Source organism: Solenopsis invicta, chromosome 2 (genome assembly GCF_016802725.1).
Source record: "Solenopsis invicta isolate M01_SB chromosome 2, UNIL_Sinv_3.0, whole genome shotgun sequence".
Taxonomy (NCBI): Eukaryota; Metazoa; Arthropoda; class Insecta; order Hymenoptera; family Formicidae; genus Solenopsis; species Solenopsis invicta.
In genome coordinates, this window is record NC_052665.1 from 25,933,058 (window position 1) to 25,953,194 (window position 20,137).

A 20,137-nucleotide genomic window follows, 5' to 3' on the forward strand; every position below is an offset into this window, starting at 1 on the left:
CTAATTATAAGAATATAGTGTTACACATCTCTAGTTTTTTACGTGGATCAACCTAAGAATTATCTAAATTCGATTTCATTGCCTGAACTCCTTCAAACAATCCGTGAGCAACTTTTAATGTTTGAAAGATTTTTTCCTTTAAAGCATTTTTAAGCCTATTAATTTCCTTTTTGAGTAATTTTTCTCTAGTCTTTACATTATTATCAGTTCCTCGTTTCACTTTTTTTATATTGAGTGCAGAATTTTTCTTTTTTTCACCTAATCTTTCATAAGCTGTTTCTGCACTTTCTTTTTTTTTCCCATTTTCATGTTTTTGTTTTTCTAAATAGGCTTTGTACTTACTGTATACTACACGTTCCACTATAATAAGCTGCTTTGTCATGAAAACTCGATCGGGCTTGTTATAAAATTTTTAAGATCATCCTTAATTATATTATTCTGGCGTTAAGTATTTTTATTGAAGCTCTTTCTTCTGTCAATTGCTTACCAGAATCATTGAAACATCAGCACTACCATGTACAAAACTAGCTTTTACAATTTTACTAATGGAAATTTCGATTCTCCCATTGAGTTTTTTATACCAAAAATTTTTTTCCAGTAATAATCTATTCGTTCGTGTTCAGCAAAGGCTGGCTCATCTTCAAGCTGAAGAATAAGCCATTCATCTAAGAAATGAGCCTCAGAATCCCTAGTAGAAGAACTTAATTAATTTCTGCGATACTAGAACTTGTTATAGGTTTCTTTAACGGATGACGTTGAAGAAACCGAAAGTATTTAGCGATCTCAAACTTTAAAATAGATTTTGACAATAGATGTTCAGCAGTTGCTTTGTAATGCTGTTGATTATTATTTAGCCGATTGTTTAGTTGATTATTATTTAGATATATTATAGCCGAATTGCACTGCAATTCATCTCTTTCACTCAATTTCTTAAGTATCTTATCAATTTTATCAAAATAAACAATAATAATTTATATTGAACTACCGAAATTAAAACGCAAGAATAGAATGCATATGTCAGTCACAGCGGTTCTTGGTAGCAAGTAATAATTTTTAATTTTTATAATTTTTAACTGAAACTGCCTACTACATATCCGTCGGACGTGAAACACAGTCAAGTGTGTGTGTGTGTGTGTGTGTGTGTGTGTGTGTGTGTGTGTGTGTGTGTGTGTGTGTGTGGGTGTGGGTGTGGGTGTGGGTGTGGGTGTGGGTGTGCTTGTGCGTGTGGGTGTGCGTGTGGGTGTGCGTGTGCGTGTGTGTGTGTGTGTATATATTGATAATTAGTACAAGACATTTTGATTCTCGATTTAAATCATCTTTAGTATAATGATACAAAAATCTTGATAAGTCTATTCAAATGTGATAACATATGTAGCGATACAAACGTCTATTATGTTCAGAGCCAATGCCATGAAAATGTGTAATTCATAACATATGAATTTTTGGTGCGGTATGATCCGCGTTGTTGAACAAAAAAAATTTTGAACCGTTATACTTGTAACAAAACGCCCCTCCACCTCGCGCGCACTGCCACTCCGCTCCGTCCACCTGAGCAGTACACCGGCAGAACGCCACGTGCACGCACCGAGCTAACCTGCCGTCGCGATCACACGGCAGCACGCGCGCCGCCCGTGGCGTTCGGCAACGCTCCCACTACGGGCCAGCCGACCAAGCGCACGGATTGGTCCGCCCAACCGTGCGTTCTGATATATAAGCCGGCAGTGGGAACGCCGAGACAGATCTTCCCGGTCCGCCGAATCCGACAGGTCGAGCATCCTCGACCGCACTCCGACTCCCAATAGGACGAGCATACTCGCCTCATCCTGACTCCCCTCGACGAGCATCCTCGTCGTTCCGACTAGCCGAGTATCCTCGGCTAATCCTATCACACCGAATACCGTACACAGCCAATCACGGCGAGCATCCTCACCGTGCTCCGTAGTCGAGGATCCTCGGCGAATCACCGCCCACGACGAGCATCCTCGTCGAGTCCACAGGCTGGGTATCCCTAGCCAATCCCGTCCGTCCTCTCCCTCAGGGAAGAGTCTCTCGAAACCTATAGCCTCGTCAGGGCATCCGCGTCCTGACGAGAACTTCGCCTCATTTTGCACGAGGCGGCTCGGGCGAGGCGCGGAATCGCCACCGACGCTCCGATCCCGCGTTCCGCGACTCCCCGACCACCCCGGACACCGTGTCCGTTTAAAAACACCGCGTTTAGTTAAGTAAGATCATTGTAGCTTAATCAGTCATTCCGTTCTTATTATGTATCCTTTGTAAGTTAGATTTGTTACGCGTCGCTTTACCATTACACCCGTGTTATTACGGACATCACAATTCGACTCTTACAATTTGTTGTAAGTGCAATCTCGGCTCTCGCTTAGCGTTTTCATTATTTAGCGCGTCGCCGTCCTTGTACCGTCGCCAAAGCTAACGATTCAGACAGCTCAGCGGCGATTGGCCGCCGCGACTACCGTAAGCCAATCGCGTCCCCGCTTAGGCTAGGTCCACTTGCCACGAGGCGCTAGACACCATAAACCACGAGGCTATGTGTAAATATTGCAGCTAAATAAAGAATTAGTATTTTGTCAGCTAAATACCGAGTGCGATTATTACACCGAACCCGACCAATCCGGCGAGCTTATCCGCAACCGTACCCGAACCCCTACCAGAACCGCACGAAAACCACCAGCGTTACATACTAAAATAATGTACAAAGTTTGCTTAAGGATAACGCTATACAGAGCAAACATGATTAAAAAAACAAATGAAAGATAAAGTTTTCGGAAAAAATAAAATTGATTTACAAAAAAAAAACTTTAAAAATACTTTACAGTTTATCCGAAGAGTTTTTATAAGAATATTTAACATTTAACATCCTCTATGGGAAGTATGTTTTTGATATCAAACAAACTTTTTGAATTTTTAACTGTGTTAAACTTGTATATTTTATTTTGGATTACTCTAACCAAATTTATAGTTTCTTTATAAAACATATAAATTAAGAATTCTTGTTTTTGAAAAAGTTTACAAAAGTTTTGAAACAACTTAGCACTTTCGGATAAAACTTTTGCTCTAGTAAAAAAATTTTTCAAATTTATTAAGATTTTTACAACTAGTATCTGTAGATAAATTATAATTATAATTATTTATAATATATTTTCAGCTTAAGAATGGTAAAAAAAAAATATAATCAAATTTTATACAAATGACTATGAGTAAAAGTGACTATTTTAAAACAAAATGACAAAAATTGGAAATAGTAGAAAAAATGACAAAAATTGGAAATAGTAGAAAAAAATGACAGTTTAGCAGTCCTACGCTTTTCACCAGATTTTTGAAAAGTATGTGAATTACAATAAAACCAATAATTTTAAATATATTTACCAAATATTTTATTGTTTATTACAAGATATTTTACCTATTCAAATCATATGTAAAATTTAATAACTATTTATACTAACAAATTAATAATAACAAAAATTTGACAGCAATTCCATAAACATAAACAAGCTTTTTTGGTTATGTAGAAGACAGTAATAAATAACACTCTTAGTCAAAAGAAAGGAGTAAAATTGCGTAAGTTTCGAGGGGAAATTCACAGCCGGCATTGGTGTACAAAATTTCGGCAGTGGACTGCCGAAAAAAGTAAGCAGTGACCTTATAATATTGACGGCATTGTCGTCAGTGGTTGGGGAGTGGTGAGCTCACTTCAGAGTCGGTTTTTCGATCATGGGGTTGAGCACAAAAATTTTTTCTTGCATATTCCGAAAGTACATAAATAAAAGAATATTTTAAGCCTATAATCAATTTCATAATTGCTTTCTTTCTGGTAGTTTACTCTTGTACCTGAACGGTGGGGTGCTCACTTCAGGGTCGGTTTTTCGATCACGTGGTTGAGCACAAAAATCTGGTTTTGCATATTTCGAAACCACATAAATAGGAGAATATTTTAAGCCTATAATCAGTTTCAGAATTGCTTTCTTTCTGGTACTTTACTCTTGTACCGTTAATGTGTATTCGTACTTTCGGGACGATTTTCTGGTCGAAGAGATTGAGTACGAACATTTATTTATACATCGTTGGAAAGCACATAAAAAGCACTTAATTCTAGTGTATTTATTTTTTTATTTTATTAATTATTTATATGAGTTGGTGCTGGCTTAACGTTAAGCTGGCATCCCCACCTTCAATCTCATTTTCCTGCTAAACCGCTCGAGCACAAAAATTTCAAATAGGGTACATAATTAGCACATAAAAAGCACTTAATTTTGGCATAAGTGGCGTTTCGATTTTTTGTGGTGAGGGTGCTAACTTAACAGACATTGTTATTTTTAGTATTCTATTGTTTGAAGTTAGGTATACCTATGCATAAGACATCACATAATAATGTGCAATTACAGTAAAATGTATAGAATTTTTAAAAAAGAATGTTTAAAATTTATTTTGATTACAAACAAATACAATATCAAGGTCATTATTTTGATTATTTTTATTATTATTTTTAGTGTTCCATTGTTTGAAGTTATATGCATAAGACAGCACATAATAATGTGCAATTACATTAAAATGTATAAATACAGTTCGTAAATAAAATTTTTGGAAGTTTTTTGTATAATTGTGTAGAATACTTCGGGAAAGCTTTAGAATTCTTGTGCAGGCATTGGCGTATGATAATGGGCACGCGGTAGTGTTCATAATTGCATGGCATTGCCTTAATTTTAATATAGGATTGACGGCATTGTAGGCATTGACTAACAATAAGCATTGTCGGCAGTGTACAAAAATGTCGGCAATGTTTTACAGCAATGCCAAAAATCGGCATTGGTGTACAAAATTTTGGGTTGTGAATTCCCCCTCGGTAAGTTTCTAACAATAAAACTATGGCGAAATGATTGTCAAATGCGTGAAATTCGGAACGTATGTGCTCATAAATAAATTGCGTTCAGCAAAAAAAATTTGCAATTGTAATATTCTTTAATATAATATAATTGGTTTATGCCAATACTTAGATTCAATAAAGAACTAAGAGCAAGACCAATTATAATATATTACACAATGTTACAACAATTACAAAGTTGTTTTCTCTGACCATAGCCATTTTCATAATCAACAGATTTTAGAAAAATATAAGAAAAATTTTAATAAGAATACATTGACCGCTATGTAAAAACACAATTAATAAACCTAAATTGTCATAACTAAAATTTAGTGCTGAAATAACGTTTCTTATAAACTGTTGTAGTCAAAGCCATCACCTGATCACATAACAACAAGAAGGGATTTTGTTGCTGTGCGTTTAAGTGAGCACACTTGCACTTCGGAAATTGGCGATATACGAGAACAGCGGAAGACGCAGATAATCTTTCGAAAAATAATGGCACAAAACGCGAAAGCTAAACCGCTACCCGACGCAAATTATGACCCTTCTTTGAATCTGCAAGTTCGCACACCACCTTTGATCACGCAGCGCAAGCAGTATTAGCAGACAATAAAAAGAGCCATCGAATCGGGAAGCAGTGAAGAGATTATTCTACAGCCATCCGAGCGTGTTCACGAGCCGCGCGTGTCACCCACACCGCGTCATAACTTGAGTCCGCGATAACGCGCGCTAAGACATAAGCGTCAAGATTGCGATATCGGGTCGCCTATTTTATAAGTACCAAGTATACTGGGCATAATAAATATAAGTATTTTGATTTGAAAAGTATGGTGTGTCTGAATCTGTACCTAGTCCAAGCAGCGTTCTCGTGAGTCCTAACTCTTAGGGCAAATCAAATCTTGTAATCATTCTTAGTGAGCTGCACGAGGGGCACAACAATACATACCATTTCTAATTCCCTCGAACTACGTGCTGTTACTTTCAGTTTCAAACACTGCTCTTAAATTGAACTGTAATATCATGAAATTAAATTGTAAATCAATTTTACCGATGCCAACAGGCATCTCTATGAATCTACCCCTTATCCAGAAAAAAAACTGAAGAATTTGTTACGAAAAATATTACCTCGTTCAGAATGATCTCGATCATAAATCTGGATCTCCCAACATTCCATGCAAGTATTTTAGCTAGTTCAACCACTGAAGCACTTGGTAATATTTATCGCAACCGGTAGTGTCTTTTTTTATTTTATTAAATTTATTAAATTTAATTTCGTTATTTTATTAAATTTAATTTAATTTCGTGATATTACAGTTCTAATTTAATTTAAGAGCTGTCTTTAAAACTAAAAGTAACAGCACACAATTCGAGAGGATTAACGATTGTATGAAAAATCACAAAAAACGTTGTTTCACTATTAAGACCAAGCTATGATCATTTAGGCTGGTTATTTGTGTAAGAAAAATTTCTTCTTTACTTTTACTCTAAAAAGATAAATAAAATAAACACAAAAGATATTAAATCTGATAAAAAATTACTAGCAAGGACACTACTTTTGAAAAATCTCATAATGTTATGCTTTTTATTCTTTTATGTGATTTTAAATATGAGAAGCAAAATTACGCCACATTCATCGTTAATGGTGCTATTAGAATGGTATATTCGCGAAAGAATGAAAGATTCTTTTTCAATTTCAATTATTCTGTTATTATACCATAAAGGCACGTTATGCTTAATTTTTGTTGTATTTTTATTTTCAGTACTTGATGTGATAAATCAAACTGCATCTTTGCTTTATTTCTGCAATAACAGCAAATATGCTAGATTTATAATTACATTTTATGGACTTACTATATTATGTCACGTTTAATTTGGATTTATTTCTTATTAAAGTGCAACACAATGCTCGATTTCTGCTTTCTTTACGGTAAATTTTACTATATTTTTGATGCTTTACTATATTTTTTTTAATATGTTATGACCATTGCCTGCTCAATTTTTTTCTACATTTCTATTAACGTTAGTTGAAGTAGCAATGTGTTTGATTGTTACTTGATTATTATTATAAATATTACCTGGGTTATCTGGGTAATTTTTATAATATTTAAAAAAATAACCAACTTATAAAGATATCTTAAAATATTTAAAAAGGTAATTAAATTTTAGTATTATAAAAATTAATTTAAAATTAAAGAATTGCCATGTAAGTGTCCAGATGTAAGAACATGTTAAGTTACTGGGGCATTTATACCTTAACAAGAGCAAAAAGGGTTCAGACTTTTGCCATGACTCAATACAAATAAAATGTCTAGGTAAATCATTTCATCATTTTCGTTTATATTTTTAAATTAAACTATTTTTACAAATCTAACAATAAGTAAACCAGGTAACACAAAATTCAAAATCGAGTAAAAAGACATCTTAAAAAGTCATTCTACTAATGTAAATATAGTTGTGTAAATAGTTGTAAAAGTATTATAACTTAACTATTTTTTAACTAGGTCTCTTTACTTTTGATTTAGTTCCCAAAAATTCACTTTAACTATTAAGCTTCTTTTAAAATTTTTTTTTAAATAATAAAAAGCCAGTTATTGTGATTTTTATTTGTTGATAGAGAATTCATATCGTGTTTGACACAAGAGAAAGAAAGAAAAAAACAAATAAAGACCAAAAAACATTAAATTTTAGAAAAAAATAACTAATTTTCAATTGAAATGTATTTAAACATCAAAAACTACCAATTACAAATTTATTAATTGAAAATAAAAATTAATATTGACCCTTCATAAATTTCACATATAAAAATCGAATAAAATTCACTTTGTTAATTAAATAGAACAAAATGCACCATATGCTATATATTTTTGGAAAAAAATGTAGAAATATAGAAATACTGCAGGTAAAAATTTTTAAAAACATGCAGAAGTAGCTTCATTATTTCCTGTGTCAAATCAATGTAGAAATTGAGAACTTATTCAACTAACTTAATAAAAAATAAAGCAATAACTTAAGCCTTAATATAATAAATTCAATATTTATACACGGAATGGTTTAAAAAGACTCGGAAAATGTTATTACAATTATAAATTACCAGAAAATATATTAAATCGTATTGTTGCTAATAGAGCTTGTCCTCATAAATGTGAATTTTAACATAAATAATTTATTATTTCACAAATATTTTGTCTAATTATATTTGTCATGACTTTATTACATTATGTTCTATTATATTAAATACAATATAATACTTATAGTTTCTTTATGATACAAATGTTAATGTGCAATTTTAACTCTCCATTGTTCTCATATGAGATGAACGCTCAGGTTACATCTAATCTTTGTAATTGCATAAATATAGCATAAAAATTGAATCTGAAACTTTTTGACGTTTTATTTACTTTTTGTATTGGTTATTTTCTCAGTTTTGTTTAATAAAATTTTTATTAAAGATTTTGAAAGTTAATGTGTGGTATTGTGAATTTTATCCGCCATTTTGGTTCCAGCTAAGTATACAGATAATGTGATGTAACATAACAACATGAATGTAAATTCAAATTTGCCCCATAATTAGAAATTATTGATTATTTCACGAATTTATCGTTGAAACGTACTATATGTACACTGTTCGAAAGTTGCTACTTTGTCACCACATCCCAAAAAACACATTAAGTTAAGAGAAAATATAAAAATGGCTTTATTGTGATATTATGAAAATCAAAATAATATATGATTTTTGGTTACAAAATTCAACGTTAAGAATCAAAATAAAATTATTTTGAACTTCTCTTAATTTTTATGTATTTCTTGGGATATTATAAACTGTCAGCCAAGTGGAACCAACATGGCGGATAAGAATACCTACATCTATAATGATCTAGTATAGTCAATGTGACTCACCTAACCTCACTAATTTACTAACAGAGCGATAAACTGAGCGTTTCATCCTTTTGCTTTTACAAAACTGAGGTAATACAAACTTACTGTTCTTATTTCTTTTATTAAATTTTTTTCTCTCAACCAGGGTTAAATTTATCCATTAGGCGGACTAGGCGACCACCGAGAGGCCGTCAATCCAAAAGTCCTTATTACCTGCTTTTTGAATTAATTATTTTCAAAACTATTTCACACAAAATTTATTTTGCAATAATTTTTGGGAAATTAAAACAATTTATCTTTTATTTATTTAAAAAAATACATAATAATAAATAATTCAAACAATTTCAATAAATTTACTTGTGAGAAAACCAGGAAAGTTGTTTTATAAGAATTAAGATATTGTAACAAAGAAGTAGAGACTTATTAAGATTCAAATTCAGTGAGTGAATAAATAGAGCACAATAAAATTACTAAGCTGCGCTGGGTGTATATGTAAATTTATTAATAATAACATTTGTACGATTCTCATTACATCAAACGCATTCAATTTCAATTCCTATATTGTGTCATCTAGTGCATAAACAGTACCCTGTCACAGGCCGCTCTTATGTCCTGATATCCACGAAACAGTCGATACATCTCGCAAATCGCCACAAACGAGTGCTTGTCATTATAAGTCTAAGACTGTTACTGGATGTTATCTGGACCGACAAGAATGAGAGGTTCCGTTAACGAGGTTTACAAGGTCAAAAAATCGATTTTTTTAATAAATTGATAATACTATACAATTCTTCGAGAATATGTTCCTAAAATTTTAAAGCGAAATTCGAAGTCCTTTGGTAGATATAGCGCTTATAACCGGAGCGCTGCACGCAGGATTATAAACGGACAAGGTCTGGAGCACGCTCCGTTCTCCGCCTCTCAGGGCCAGTTTCACAACCTTCAGTTAATTTAATCGGCTGTTCTATCAAAATTGACTAATTGCATTTGTCGTTAAGTAGAATTGACCAGAAATAACCAATCACAGTTGACACTTAACCGGTCAAGTTAAGTTAATCGCTAGTTGTGAAACTGGCCCTTAGTCGTTTGCTTCTATTCATAGAGAAAACACATTTGGCAGAAAACGAGTCAGAAAAGTATAGGTCAGCATTTATATAGGGGAGACCGGGGCAAATCGTTAGACGGGGTAATTCGATAATTGAAAATATCTTTTTATGGGTACATACGAGGGGAAATTCACAGCCGGCATTGGTGTACAAAATTTCGGCAGTGGACTGCCGAAAAAAGTAAGCAGTGACCTATAATATTGACGGCATTGTCGTCAGTGGTTGGGGAGTGGTGAGCTCACTTCAGAGTCGATCATGGGGTTGAGCACAAAAATTTTTGAATACTTCGGGAAAGCTTTAGAATTCTTGTGCAGGCATTGGCGTATGATAATGGGCACGCGGTAGTGTTCATAATTGCATGGCATTGCCTTAATTTTAATATAGGATTGACGGCATTGTAGGCATTGACTAACAATAAGCATTGTCGGCAGTGTACAAAAATGTCGGCAGTGTTTTACAGCAATGCCAAAAATCGGCATTGGTGTACAAAATTTTGGGTTGTGAATTCCCCCTCGGGTACATATTAAAAATTTACTTTAAATATTGTAAACACGTCCTAATGTAACGATGTTGCTAACAAAGATTTGTTGGTAACGGCGTCATATTGAAGTCGTAGTAATGAAAAATGTGTTTTGCGACAGTTGAAGTAATTTCTGATAGTCGGCATTTCTTCGAAATTTAAATAAGATAATAAGGTTTTTTTGAAAACTTTGAATGTATCGTGTCCAGTTGAACGTATTTGAAACATTTCGTGTTTACTTTTTGCTGTGCGATGTCTATTTTTGTCGATCATACGCAATAATGCGCACAGTTGATGTTGGGGCTATTCGTAATATCGAGCACCGGGGCGATTCGTTAATACTGATTGCAGCGCCTAACCTAAGTTGGGTAATCCTAACCCTTCGGCTGTGTTACAAACGTCTGCGCTACGCAGAGTTAAACATCTTGAGGTAAAGTTCTTCATTGATTTAGTTCAAACATGATAATATTGTGTCTTTTAATACATAGAACATGAATATGAATATAAAATCGTCGCTCTTAAGCAGGTAAAAAGTTATAAAGCGTTAAAGATTGACACTTGTAAAGTTAGGAAATCTGTCATACCGATGGCATAAAAGAACATGCGAACGTGTATGTTTGCATTTGTTTTTTGTATACCTACATCCTTTTTTAAATAAAAGAAAGTCTTAACAACAGACTTTCAACTTAAAATACAAATTTCGGAATATTCCCGGACTAGTTACGAATTACCCCGGGCTTGGGGCTATTCTTAATTCTTGACATTGGTCGACATTTTTATATGTACTTTAAAGCAAGTACATTTGCATGTTCTATTTATATCGGCATTGTGAAGGGGAAGGTTCAACCTTTCAAACTGGCTCATGTTTTTTTTTTTTTTTTTTAATTAATATAGGACTCAGGAGACACAAAAGAAAGGTCTAACGATTTGCCTCGGTCTCCCCTATATATATATATATAGGGTATTCAAGCTATATATATATATATATATATATATATATATATATATATATATACATATATATATAGCTTGAATACCCTAGTATGTATGTATAGGTATAGTTGAAAGAGTCGACTCATCTGTTTCAAATTACAAAGATTTGAAACAAGATATCGCTATATTTCCAGGCGTTCGCATTTAGAGGTTAGTTGAGCTTGAGTTTTCAGTCAGTTCAGACGTTTGGAAATAAAATGTATCCAAGAGCGAAACATGAAAAGTCTCAACGTACGAGTACACCAAGGAAAAGACATTTTAAAAACAATCAATTTACAAAGAAAAATAATGGAACGGAGCACAGTGATACGAAAAAACTAAATACTTGAAGCAATGATGGAATGATGTTATTTATATTCCATTACATACTTAAAGAATTATTGCATTTTTTCCGTTGTTGCTACGCTCGCATAAATTCTTATTTTTAAGCAATGCAGGCAAAATGTACAGTTTGAAGAAACTGGAATGAGCGGCTTCGGTTTCAAAATTATTGTAAAATGTAATTGTGATCGTACAGAGATAAATTCAAGACCGTTATTCATACTGCTATAAGATAAATCGACGAATTGTATTTGTAATGAGACTGTTAGGAATTGACCGGGATGGAATAAATTTATTCAGTAGCCTCATGGATATCGAACATGGTTTAGCAAAAAATATACACATATATATCATATAATAAAATCTGTTTTTGATACTTTGAGCAAAAAAGCCATTAAAGAAGAAAAAGCAGAAAATGTCGAAAAATGAAGGCTATCAGATGAGTTAGAAGTATCAGGAGATGATTCATGGAAAAAACGGGAGAATTTAGTTCTTTTTTCGGTGTCACGACACTCATTGGATATTATAGCAGTAAAGTTGTCAATTTTGTTGTAAAAAGCGCCTATTGCCACGCTTGTATATATTGGAGTAAAAAACAAGGTACCGATAAATAGATTAAATGGTACAAAGAGCACACAAAAACGAGTGTTTTGCAAATCATACTGGATCAGCAGAAAAGATGAGAGTCGGCACGGTGAAAGAAATGTTTTCAATATCTGTAGAAAAATTTCAAGTAATGTACACAAATTATATAAGAGACGGTGATTCCAAAACGTACAAAGCACTTTTAGACCATGTGGCGACAATGTTTCTATCGTAAAAAATGAATGCGTCAGGCATATCCAAAACGCAAAAGCTTTAATTCCACTATGTGGGAACTGACACCGAAGCATCTTGATTGCGATTGTAAAAATTGTTTAAATCACCGCTTTTCTTATCGCCAGCATTTTTAATGTAGGATATTCTGCTATATTAAAAGTAATGAATGCAATAGACATCATTATTGGACCAGAGTTCAAGCATTATGCAAATGTAAAGAGTGTTTCCACATAAATACCCACCCCCTTTTATCTCCTAAACTAACAGAGATAGTCCCAATAAATGTAATATTAAATTAAATGGCTTCAGCTAAACTTTATTATGATTACAGTGATTACTCAACAAAATTATCTATGTTAAAGAAAAGAGACATACATAAATTTTGCGTGGTAAAGTAAATATTTCTATGTGATAAAAGTTGTAGCGTTCTTTAATGAGTACAATGATGTATAATATATTAAAATTATTAAAAAGATTTGCGTTGCACAACCAAACTATTTCTAAATACCAAGTTAAAGAAACGATTTCAATGTAAACATAATTATTCTCTGAGTATATTGTTAATATAAATTATTATTTTTATTATACAAATTGCTTAATACTTCATAATTTTGTTAAATATTTTAATAATTTTATAAATTTGTAGATTCTCGTATTTTCATTACTTATATTTTATATAAGTACACCGAATATTATCATCAGATGTCAACATGTTAGATGTCAGTCGCCAAAGCGGAAGTCGGTAGTTAGCCAGGGGCGAAACTCACATGGTATTATTCGCTCGTGAAACTTTAAACCGACATAACTTGTATAATTTGTAAAATAATTTTGATATATCTTACTCATTAGAAAGAACACTACAACTTTTATCATATAAAAATATTCACTTTACTATACAAAAATTATGCATGTCTCTCCGTTCCTTAACATAGACAATTTTTTTTAAGTAACCACTGTGCTCACAATAAAGTTTAGCTCGAGCCATTTAATTTGATAATACATTTACCGGGTTTATCTCTGTTAGTTTATGAGATAGAAGGGAGTGGCCACTTATACGGGGACATTCTGTATATGATGCGCAACGAATATCAAGGCAGGAGCGTCAACAGCAGAGTTACACAAAAGAAGCCCGAACAGCTCGTTGGTTGGCTCAAATAGTTCAAAATGACTTCAATGAGAAAGCTGAGAGATTACTGTATGCCATTGGAACAGCAGATTGACCTCCAAGCATTGTAAGTACTCAATAACTACAATATTTTTTATACCAAAAACTTTAAACGCATTTTCTCGAAATCAGTTTTTTGCATTTTCTTCAATTTTATGTACGCAGTTAAAAAAAACTATTTCACCAATCGACTTCGTAAAAAGCTCGTTAGTTAGCTAATAATGAACTACTCTATATGATCCTAAAACGTAAAACAAAAATCAACACTAACAATTTTTTTGCATAAAAGGATGAACGTTAGAGGAGAAGAGAGTATTATGGCTACTGTCAACAATATGGTTACCCCTATTATCTCCGTTACTAGGTGACGTATTTTAACAATTGTATATGAAGTTATTCATTTAGTAGTCCGCCGTTTTTTAATGATGCTAATATGATAATAAGTGACAATTGTTGTAAGGCATTTTTACTTTTGAGCACTTCTAAACTTTTTCAAGGTACACCTTTAACATTTAATTACTCATACTTCTTTATTATTCTTAAACTTGAGTGTATTATCATATATATGTATATACACACACACGCGCGCGCGCGCGCACACACATACATATATATACACACATGCATAACATACATACATATATATATATATATATATATCTTTTTTTAATTTTTAGTTTATATAAAATAACGCTATATGAAAATGATAAATGTACATTAAAATGATAAATTAACATTATTCTTCCTTTAGAAAGAATTATAAAAAATTACCTTTTTGCCTCCTAAACTAAGATACTCCCTTAACGTGGATATCAGGACATAAGAGCGATCTATGACAGCGTATCGTTTATGCACTAGATGAGTCAATATAGGAGTCGAAACGTTTGTGTTTGATGTAATAAAAATCGTATAAGTGTTATTATTAATAAATTTGCATGTACACACAGCGCGGCTTAGTAATATTATTGTGCTCTACTTATTCACTCCCAAATAAAATATTATTGAGACATCAAAACTGTGTTATTTATTTTGTAATATAAAGAATAAATACTTAATACATAAGTACTTAATACATAAATGGATTTTTCAAACTATTTAATTTATCTGTGGATACTATTAGTTATACCTAACTCAAATAAGAAAAACATTAATAGAGGCCTCGTAAAATACTGCCTACGGGCCTCCTTAATCTTTAATTCGATCTTGCTCTCAATGATTATCCCTATGTAATCTAAGCAAACACTGCATTAATACAGTGACACATGTATGAAGTATAGGCGTAGCGTGATGCTCATACGAGAGCACTAACGTTTATTGAACAAGAGCAATGGAGAGTTAAAAGCTGAATATAATATAAAAAACCGCAAATTGTACAACAAATTAAAAGAGATGGACAGGTCTTAGTGCTAAAATAACTTAACATTTTATATATTTCAATTCATATCGAACTGCACGCCGTTACTTTCGTTTTCAAACACAGTTCTCGAAAATAAAACATAATTAAAATTGAAAATTAAATTCAATATTACTGTTGTTACTAACTTGCATCTCTAAAATCCCCCACCCCAAAGAAAGTAAAAAATTTGTTTCGAAAAAAATTATCTCGACCAAAGTTTGATCCTTAAAAGCTAAATATTCTATTATTTAAACAATTAACGTCTAATTATAATTGTATTTTAATATTAATAAATATGGGTATTATTTGACCTTCTTTAAAGTATCTAGCTTCTTCTTTTCGAGAGTTAACAACACTGCGTTATCCATTTCTATCAATGTAAATTGACGAAATTTTAAATTTCTATTTTTCTTATTTTTATTTACATGGAACTAAAAAAAAAGATAAAAAGAAAGTCAACCTGAGGATTAATAGAAATGGATATACAACTGCGTTTTGCAACTAGTTACAGTGAATTGCGTTAGTAGTTCTTAAGACAATTTTTGCACAAATATCTTTAAGACATAACCTCTAGAGGAGCCGATATATCAATTCTAGAACGGTTTCAACTTTTTCATAGATCATTACTATGGCATATCTCATAGTTTTAAATTGAAAACTGTAAAAGTTGTCCAATAATTACCCCTTTTTCTAAAAATGGAAAGACGTCTTGTGACCCGATTTTGAACTTTAGTTTGAGGTAAACAAACTCAAATCTATCAAAAAAAATGAAAACATCTAACGAGAAGAATTCGCCTCTCGTGCTCAATCGACCGTGCAACATTACACTCAAGCTTCCAGCTCAAACATCTCGCAAATACGTACTCGCGATAAATGCGAGTTAATAATGCGACGGTTGCCAACGGCGTATCGAACAGTAACCGTTGATCGTCGCGCGATAACGCTTTACAACGATCGCATCACATGGAAAATTATAGGATGTCGTCGCGTGCATCTTCACGTACCTTCGCAGGACTCTCGCTCCAGAGGCATCTCCATCGGCGTTTCGTTAAATGGCTCAACTTCGCTCAGATTACTGAACATTCTTCTGAACTGAGTCAGGCAAATGCTGCCGAAGGAACTTGAACAATCGAACCTCGTGAGTTCAATAGATCGTCGTCCTCGTGCATGGGCGGCAGTCACGAGAATACGACAGATGCCGATTCTTATCGTGACTCACCCTCGCGCACTATCACATCGACGAATTACCGGCAGGGATGAACTTTGCACGAGAACAAGGCATATTGAACACGAAGAGTAAAAATCGTGAGAGAGAGAGAGAGAGAGAGAGAGAGAGAGAGAGAGAGAACACACGAGACACTCCGTCGGTTCCCGCCTCTTCTACAATAGCAGCTTCGACGTCCGGTGGCCGTCCTTGAACGCAAGTCCAACTCGCAACGCGCTCGCTATCAAGAATCACGCAGTTATCACGCGCACTCTTCGTATGACGAGATTGACGATCGCGACGTGACACGACGTGACGCGACAGCAATGCGAGTCGTAAATTACGACGACAATGGACGACCACTCGCAGTAACCTCTCCGACCTGACCTGACCGTTACGTATGTATCTCACACTGCATGCCGCGCCCGCTCGCGCGCTTTATATAATGCGGCTTTCCGTCCGCGACTTTTCCGGAGTCGGACACTTCGCCCACCACAGCGACGATGCGACGCGTTGTGGGATCGAGACAATCACGATCAGCTGATGCAGAGCATGGTGTCTGTCGCCGCGCGAGCGGCGTGCAGCAGCGTGCGCGCGATGACACACAGTGACGTAAGTGTGCTTTCGCTATGCGGCACGAAGCCGTACATGCGCAGAGTGGCGAAAACAATCGTGCGATGGCGAGGTTGAGAGAATAAGAAGATACGGGGGAGTGATGACGATATTCTGTATAACTGTTAAGAATATAAAAAAAAAGACAAGTATTTATGTCAAGTATATAAAAAAATAATGTTGCAGTGTTACACAGTCTTCTTAAATAGATTTTTTTAATTAAAAAAAAGTGTACCAAAATGTATTAAAATTCCTTTAAAAAACCTTAAAAGAAAGAAAACAAAAACTTTTTTTAATAAAAACAATTAACTCAACAAAAAACATTTTTGTAAACTGTGATCGTCCAAAACAAATGTACAATAATTAGCCAAGTATTATTTAATTAGATATATGTAGAATACAAAAGTATTTTATCTCAAAATTATATTTTTTTTAATCATTTAAATATAACATTAAATCTAAATAACTTTTCCAAAACATGTATATTAATATTATTCAATAAAAAGTATTAAAGCAATTAGCACAAATTTAATTCCATTGTTCTTCCAAATAACTTTAAGTTCTGTAAAGCGACTAAAATGACGGAATTATAATAAAACCAAAAAAAACTTGGCGTGCCCGAGTCGTATTAATTGATTAAATGTATAAGGCACAGGGTTAGGAACGTTACCTTAAAAAAGTAACGCGTTACCATTACCGTTACTTCAGAAATATCGATTCGTTACTTTTTCGTTATTTTTTTATAATGCTAAAGTATCAAGATAATAGATTTTAAAATTATATTATTTAATAATTAATATTGTATTATTGTGTAATAATAAATATTAAAACTTTAAATTCTCTAAACTTATATACAATTGTATAGAACATAGTTTTTTTTATATTCATTTAACTTGTCTAATAATTTTTCGAATACTTTATATTAATATCTTATTTACTTCTTTCTATTTTTATACTGCACAATTTTTATAGAAAGAGGGTCAGTAAAATTGGCCCATTTCTTGGACCTCGAATTTCAAACTTTTCTTTATGCCAAATAGTACTATATAATGGAACATTAATCCCAGAAAAATTTGAAGATGAGCATAAGCGCGGTTCCGGAGATGCAAAAGGTTGAAAGTGATAGTTTCTCATAACACAGGGCGTCGTTTTTAGACTTTTTTCTGTTGTTTGAATAAAAGTTACCATTTCCTATTGTATTTTTGCGCGCTGAACACGAATCTGGTAAGCAAATTGCTCTATCACGTCAGATTTCTTAGAAAAGTGCCAAAAATGATTATTTTTATCTCATCGTGGCGTTAAAAAAAAATCTCTTTCTATCTAAAAAATATATATGTATAACGAAGTAAAACATTATTTCTTATGGATTTTTATCCTGGATTGAAATATGACCTTAGTTTTCCTCTAGTATGAAAACTTCCCCAAATAGATGGAGTTGAAGTGACACGTGACACCGCCTTTCACGGATCGAGATGTTTTTCTACTGATTTCTATTCACCGCTATTTCATTTATAGAGGAGAGAGGGCGTGCTTCATGTAACACCCTGAAAGATAGAGTCTTGTTACATGACGCATTCACAAGCTCTTTCGCAGTTGAAATACTGTATTTGTAAATTATTTGAGTATCCCTGCTCCATAGAGATAGCCGCCATTGGTAAACTGGACGAGATTCTATTCGTGAGTACTATTGTACTTGTAAAAGTAGCGGACTACAGGTTGTTGCAGTCATGTAATGACAATTGCATTGTTTCTTGGATTTGCTCAATATCATGTGATACAAATACCCAATCCTGAAATATGCAATGTAGCTATCACGATTCATAAAACAACCCTGCATAGTGAGAGGCAAGGAAACTCAGTAGAAAAGCATCTCGATCCGTGAAAGGCGGTGTCACGTGTCACTTCAACTCCATCTATTTGGGGGAGTTTTCATACTAGAGGGAAACTAAGGTCATATTTCAATCCAGGATAAAAATCCATAAGAAACAATGTTTCACTTCGTTATATATATATTTTTTTAGATAGAAAAAGATTTTTTTTAACGCCATGATGAAGTAAATGATCATTTTTGACACTTATCTAAGAAATCTGACGTGATAGAGCAATTTGCTTACCAGATTCGTGTTCAGTGCGTAAAAATACAATGGGAAATGGTAACTTTTATTCAAACAACAGCAAAAATGTCTAAAAACGGCGCCCTGTGTTATGAGAAACCATCACTTTCAATCCTTTATATCTCCGGAACCGCGCTTATGCTCATCTTTAAATTTTTCTGGGATTAATGTTCTATTATATAGTACTATTTGGTACAAAGAAAAGTTTGAAATTCGAGGTTCAAAAGATAAGCCAAAAAACAAGTCTTTCTACTGACGCTCTTTAGATTAAACATTGTTTTTAGATTTAACCCTTAAACACACCGATCCTGTAAAATACAAAAACACATTTTCGAGTCTGGGAGACTTTTTCAACTTTGAGAAGCTAATATAATTTTGATTACAATCAATATTTTTCTACGATTTTTTTTTTTAAACAAAAGTTTTAAATCTCAGGAGTATGACTGCATAATCGGCATTGCCGACAAATAATTTATTGTGAAGTTATAAAAGCAAAACCATTAAGCAAAAATGATAAATTGGTCAAAAATCCAATTTTCCTTCAAAAAATCATATCTTCGCAACAACAAACGTTTAAAGACTTTTAAATACGGCGTTTTAAAGCTAAAGAGTCACACTTTCAAAATAAAATTTGGCAAAGTCATTTCTTTTAAAAAGTATAATTATGTAACATGGAGAATATGAGATATTTTTGGGCATCTAAAAATCCACTTTAAAAAAAAAATTATATCTTTGCAACAAAAAACATTAAAGAGCTTTACAATACGGCGTTTTAAAGCTAAAGATTCATACTTTCAAAAAAAAAAAATATATATTATTGTCATTTCTATTAAAAAATGTACTTATGTAACAAAGCGAATATGAGGAATTTTTGATTAAATTGTGTCTAAAATTGAAAATTGATGTGTTTCATGATATATTTCGGAAAAACTCTTTTTTCTACAACATTTTATAGTATTCCAACTTTAGACAGAGTATATGCGAGTAACATCTGCAAATCGACCTGTTCGAACGTACTTTGTCCAGTTTTTTTATGTAAAATACTCACAAAAAAAGTTTTACTTACACACTATATGGATCGCATTGACCCTAACAAAACTTTGTTGCCGTGCCGTTCGAATTCTAGTTGACC

The 20,137-nt window shown here is 33.2% G+C and overlaps 1 protein-coding gene across 5 annotated transcripts in view; it reads right to left on the minus strand.

Annotated features, from left to right (window-relative positions):
- Positions 1-16,890, minus strand: part of LOC105201122 (phospholipase DDHD1) — a 164,789-nt gene extending 147,899 nt beyond the window's left edge. For 2 of the 5 annotated variants that reach the window (XR_005574190.1, XM_039446095.1), the window contains exon 1: positions 16,080-16,889. Coding sequence is in view for 4 of the 5 variants with exons in the window: in XM_039446095.1 (XP_039302029.1) it covers positions 16,080-16,158 (79 nt within the window). In the remaining variant the exon portion in view is untranslated. Of the gene's footprint in view, positions 1-16,079 lie in introns of all 5 variants that reach the window. The other 3 variants (XM_039446094.1, XM_039446096.1, XM_039446097.1) reach the window with 2 other exon arrangements.
- Between the last annotated feature and the right edge of the window lie 3,247 nt (positions 16,891-20,137).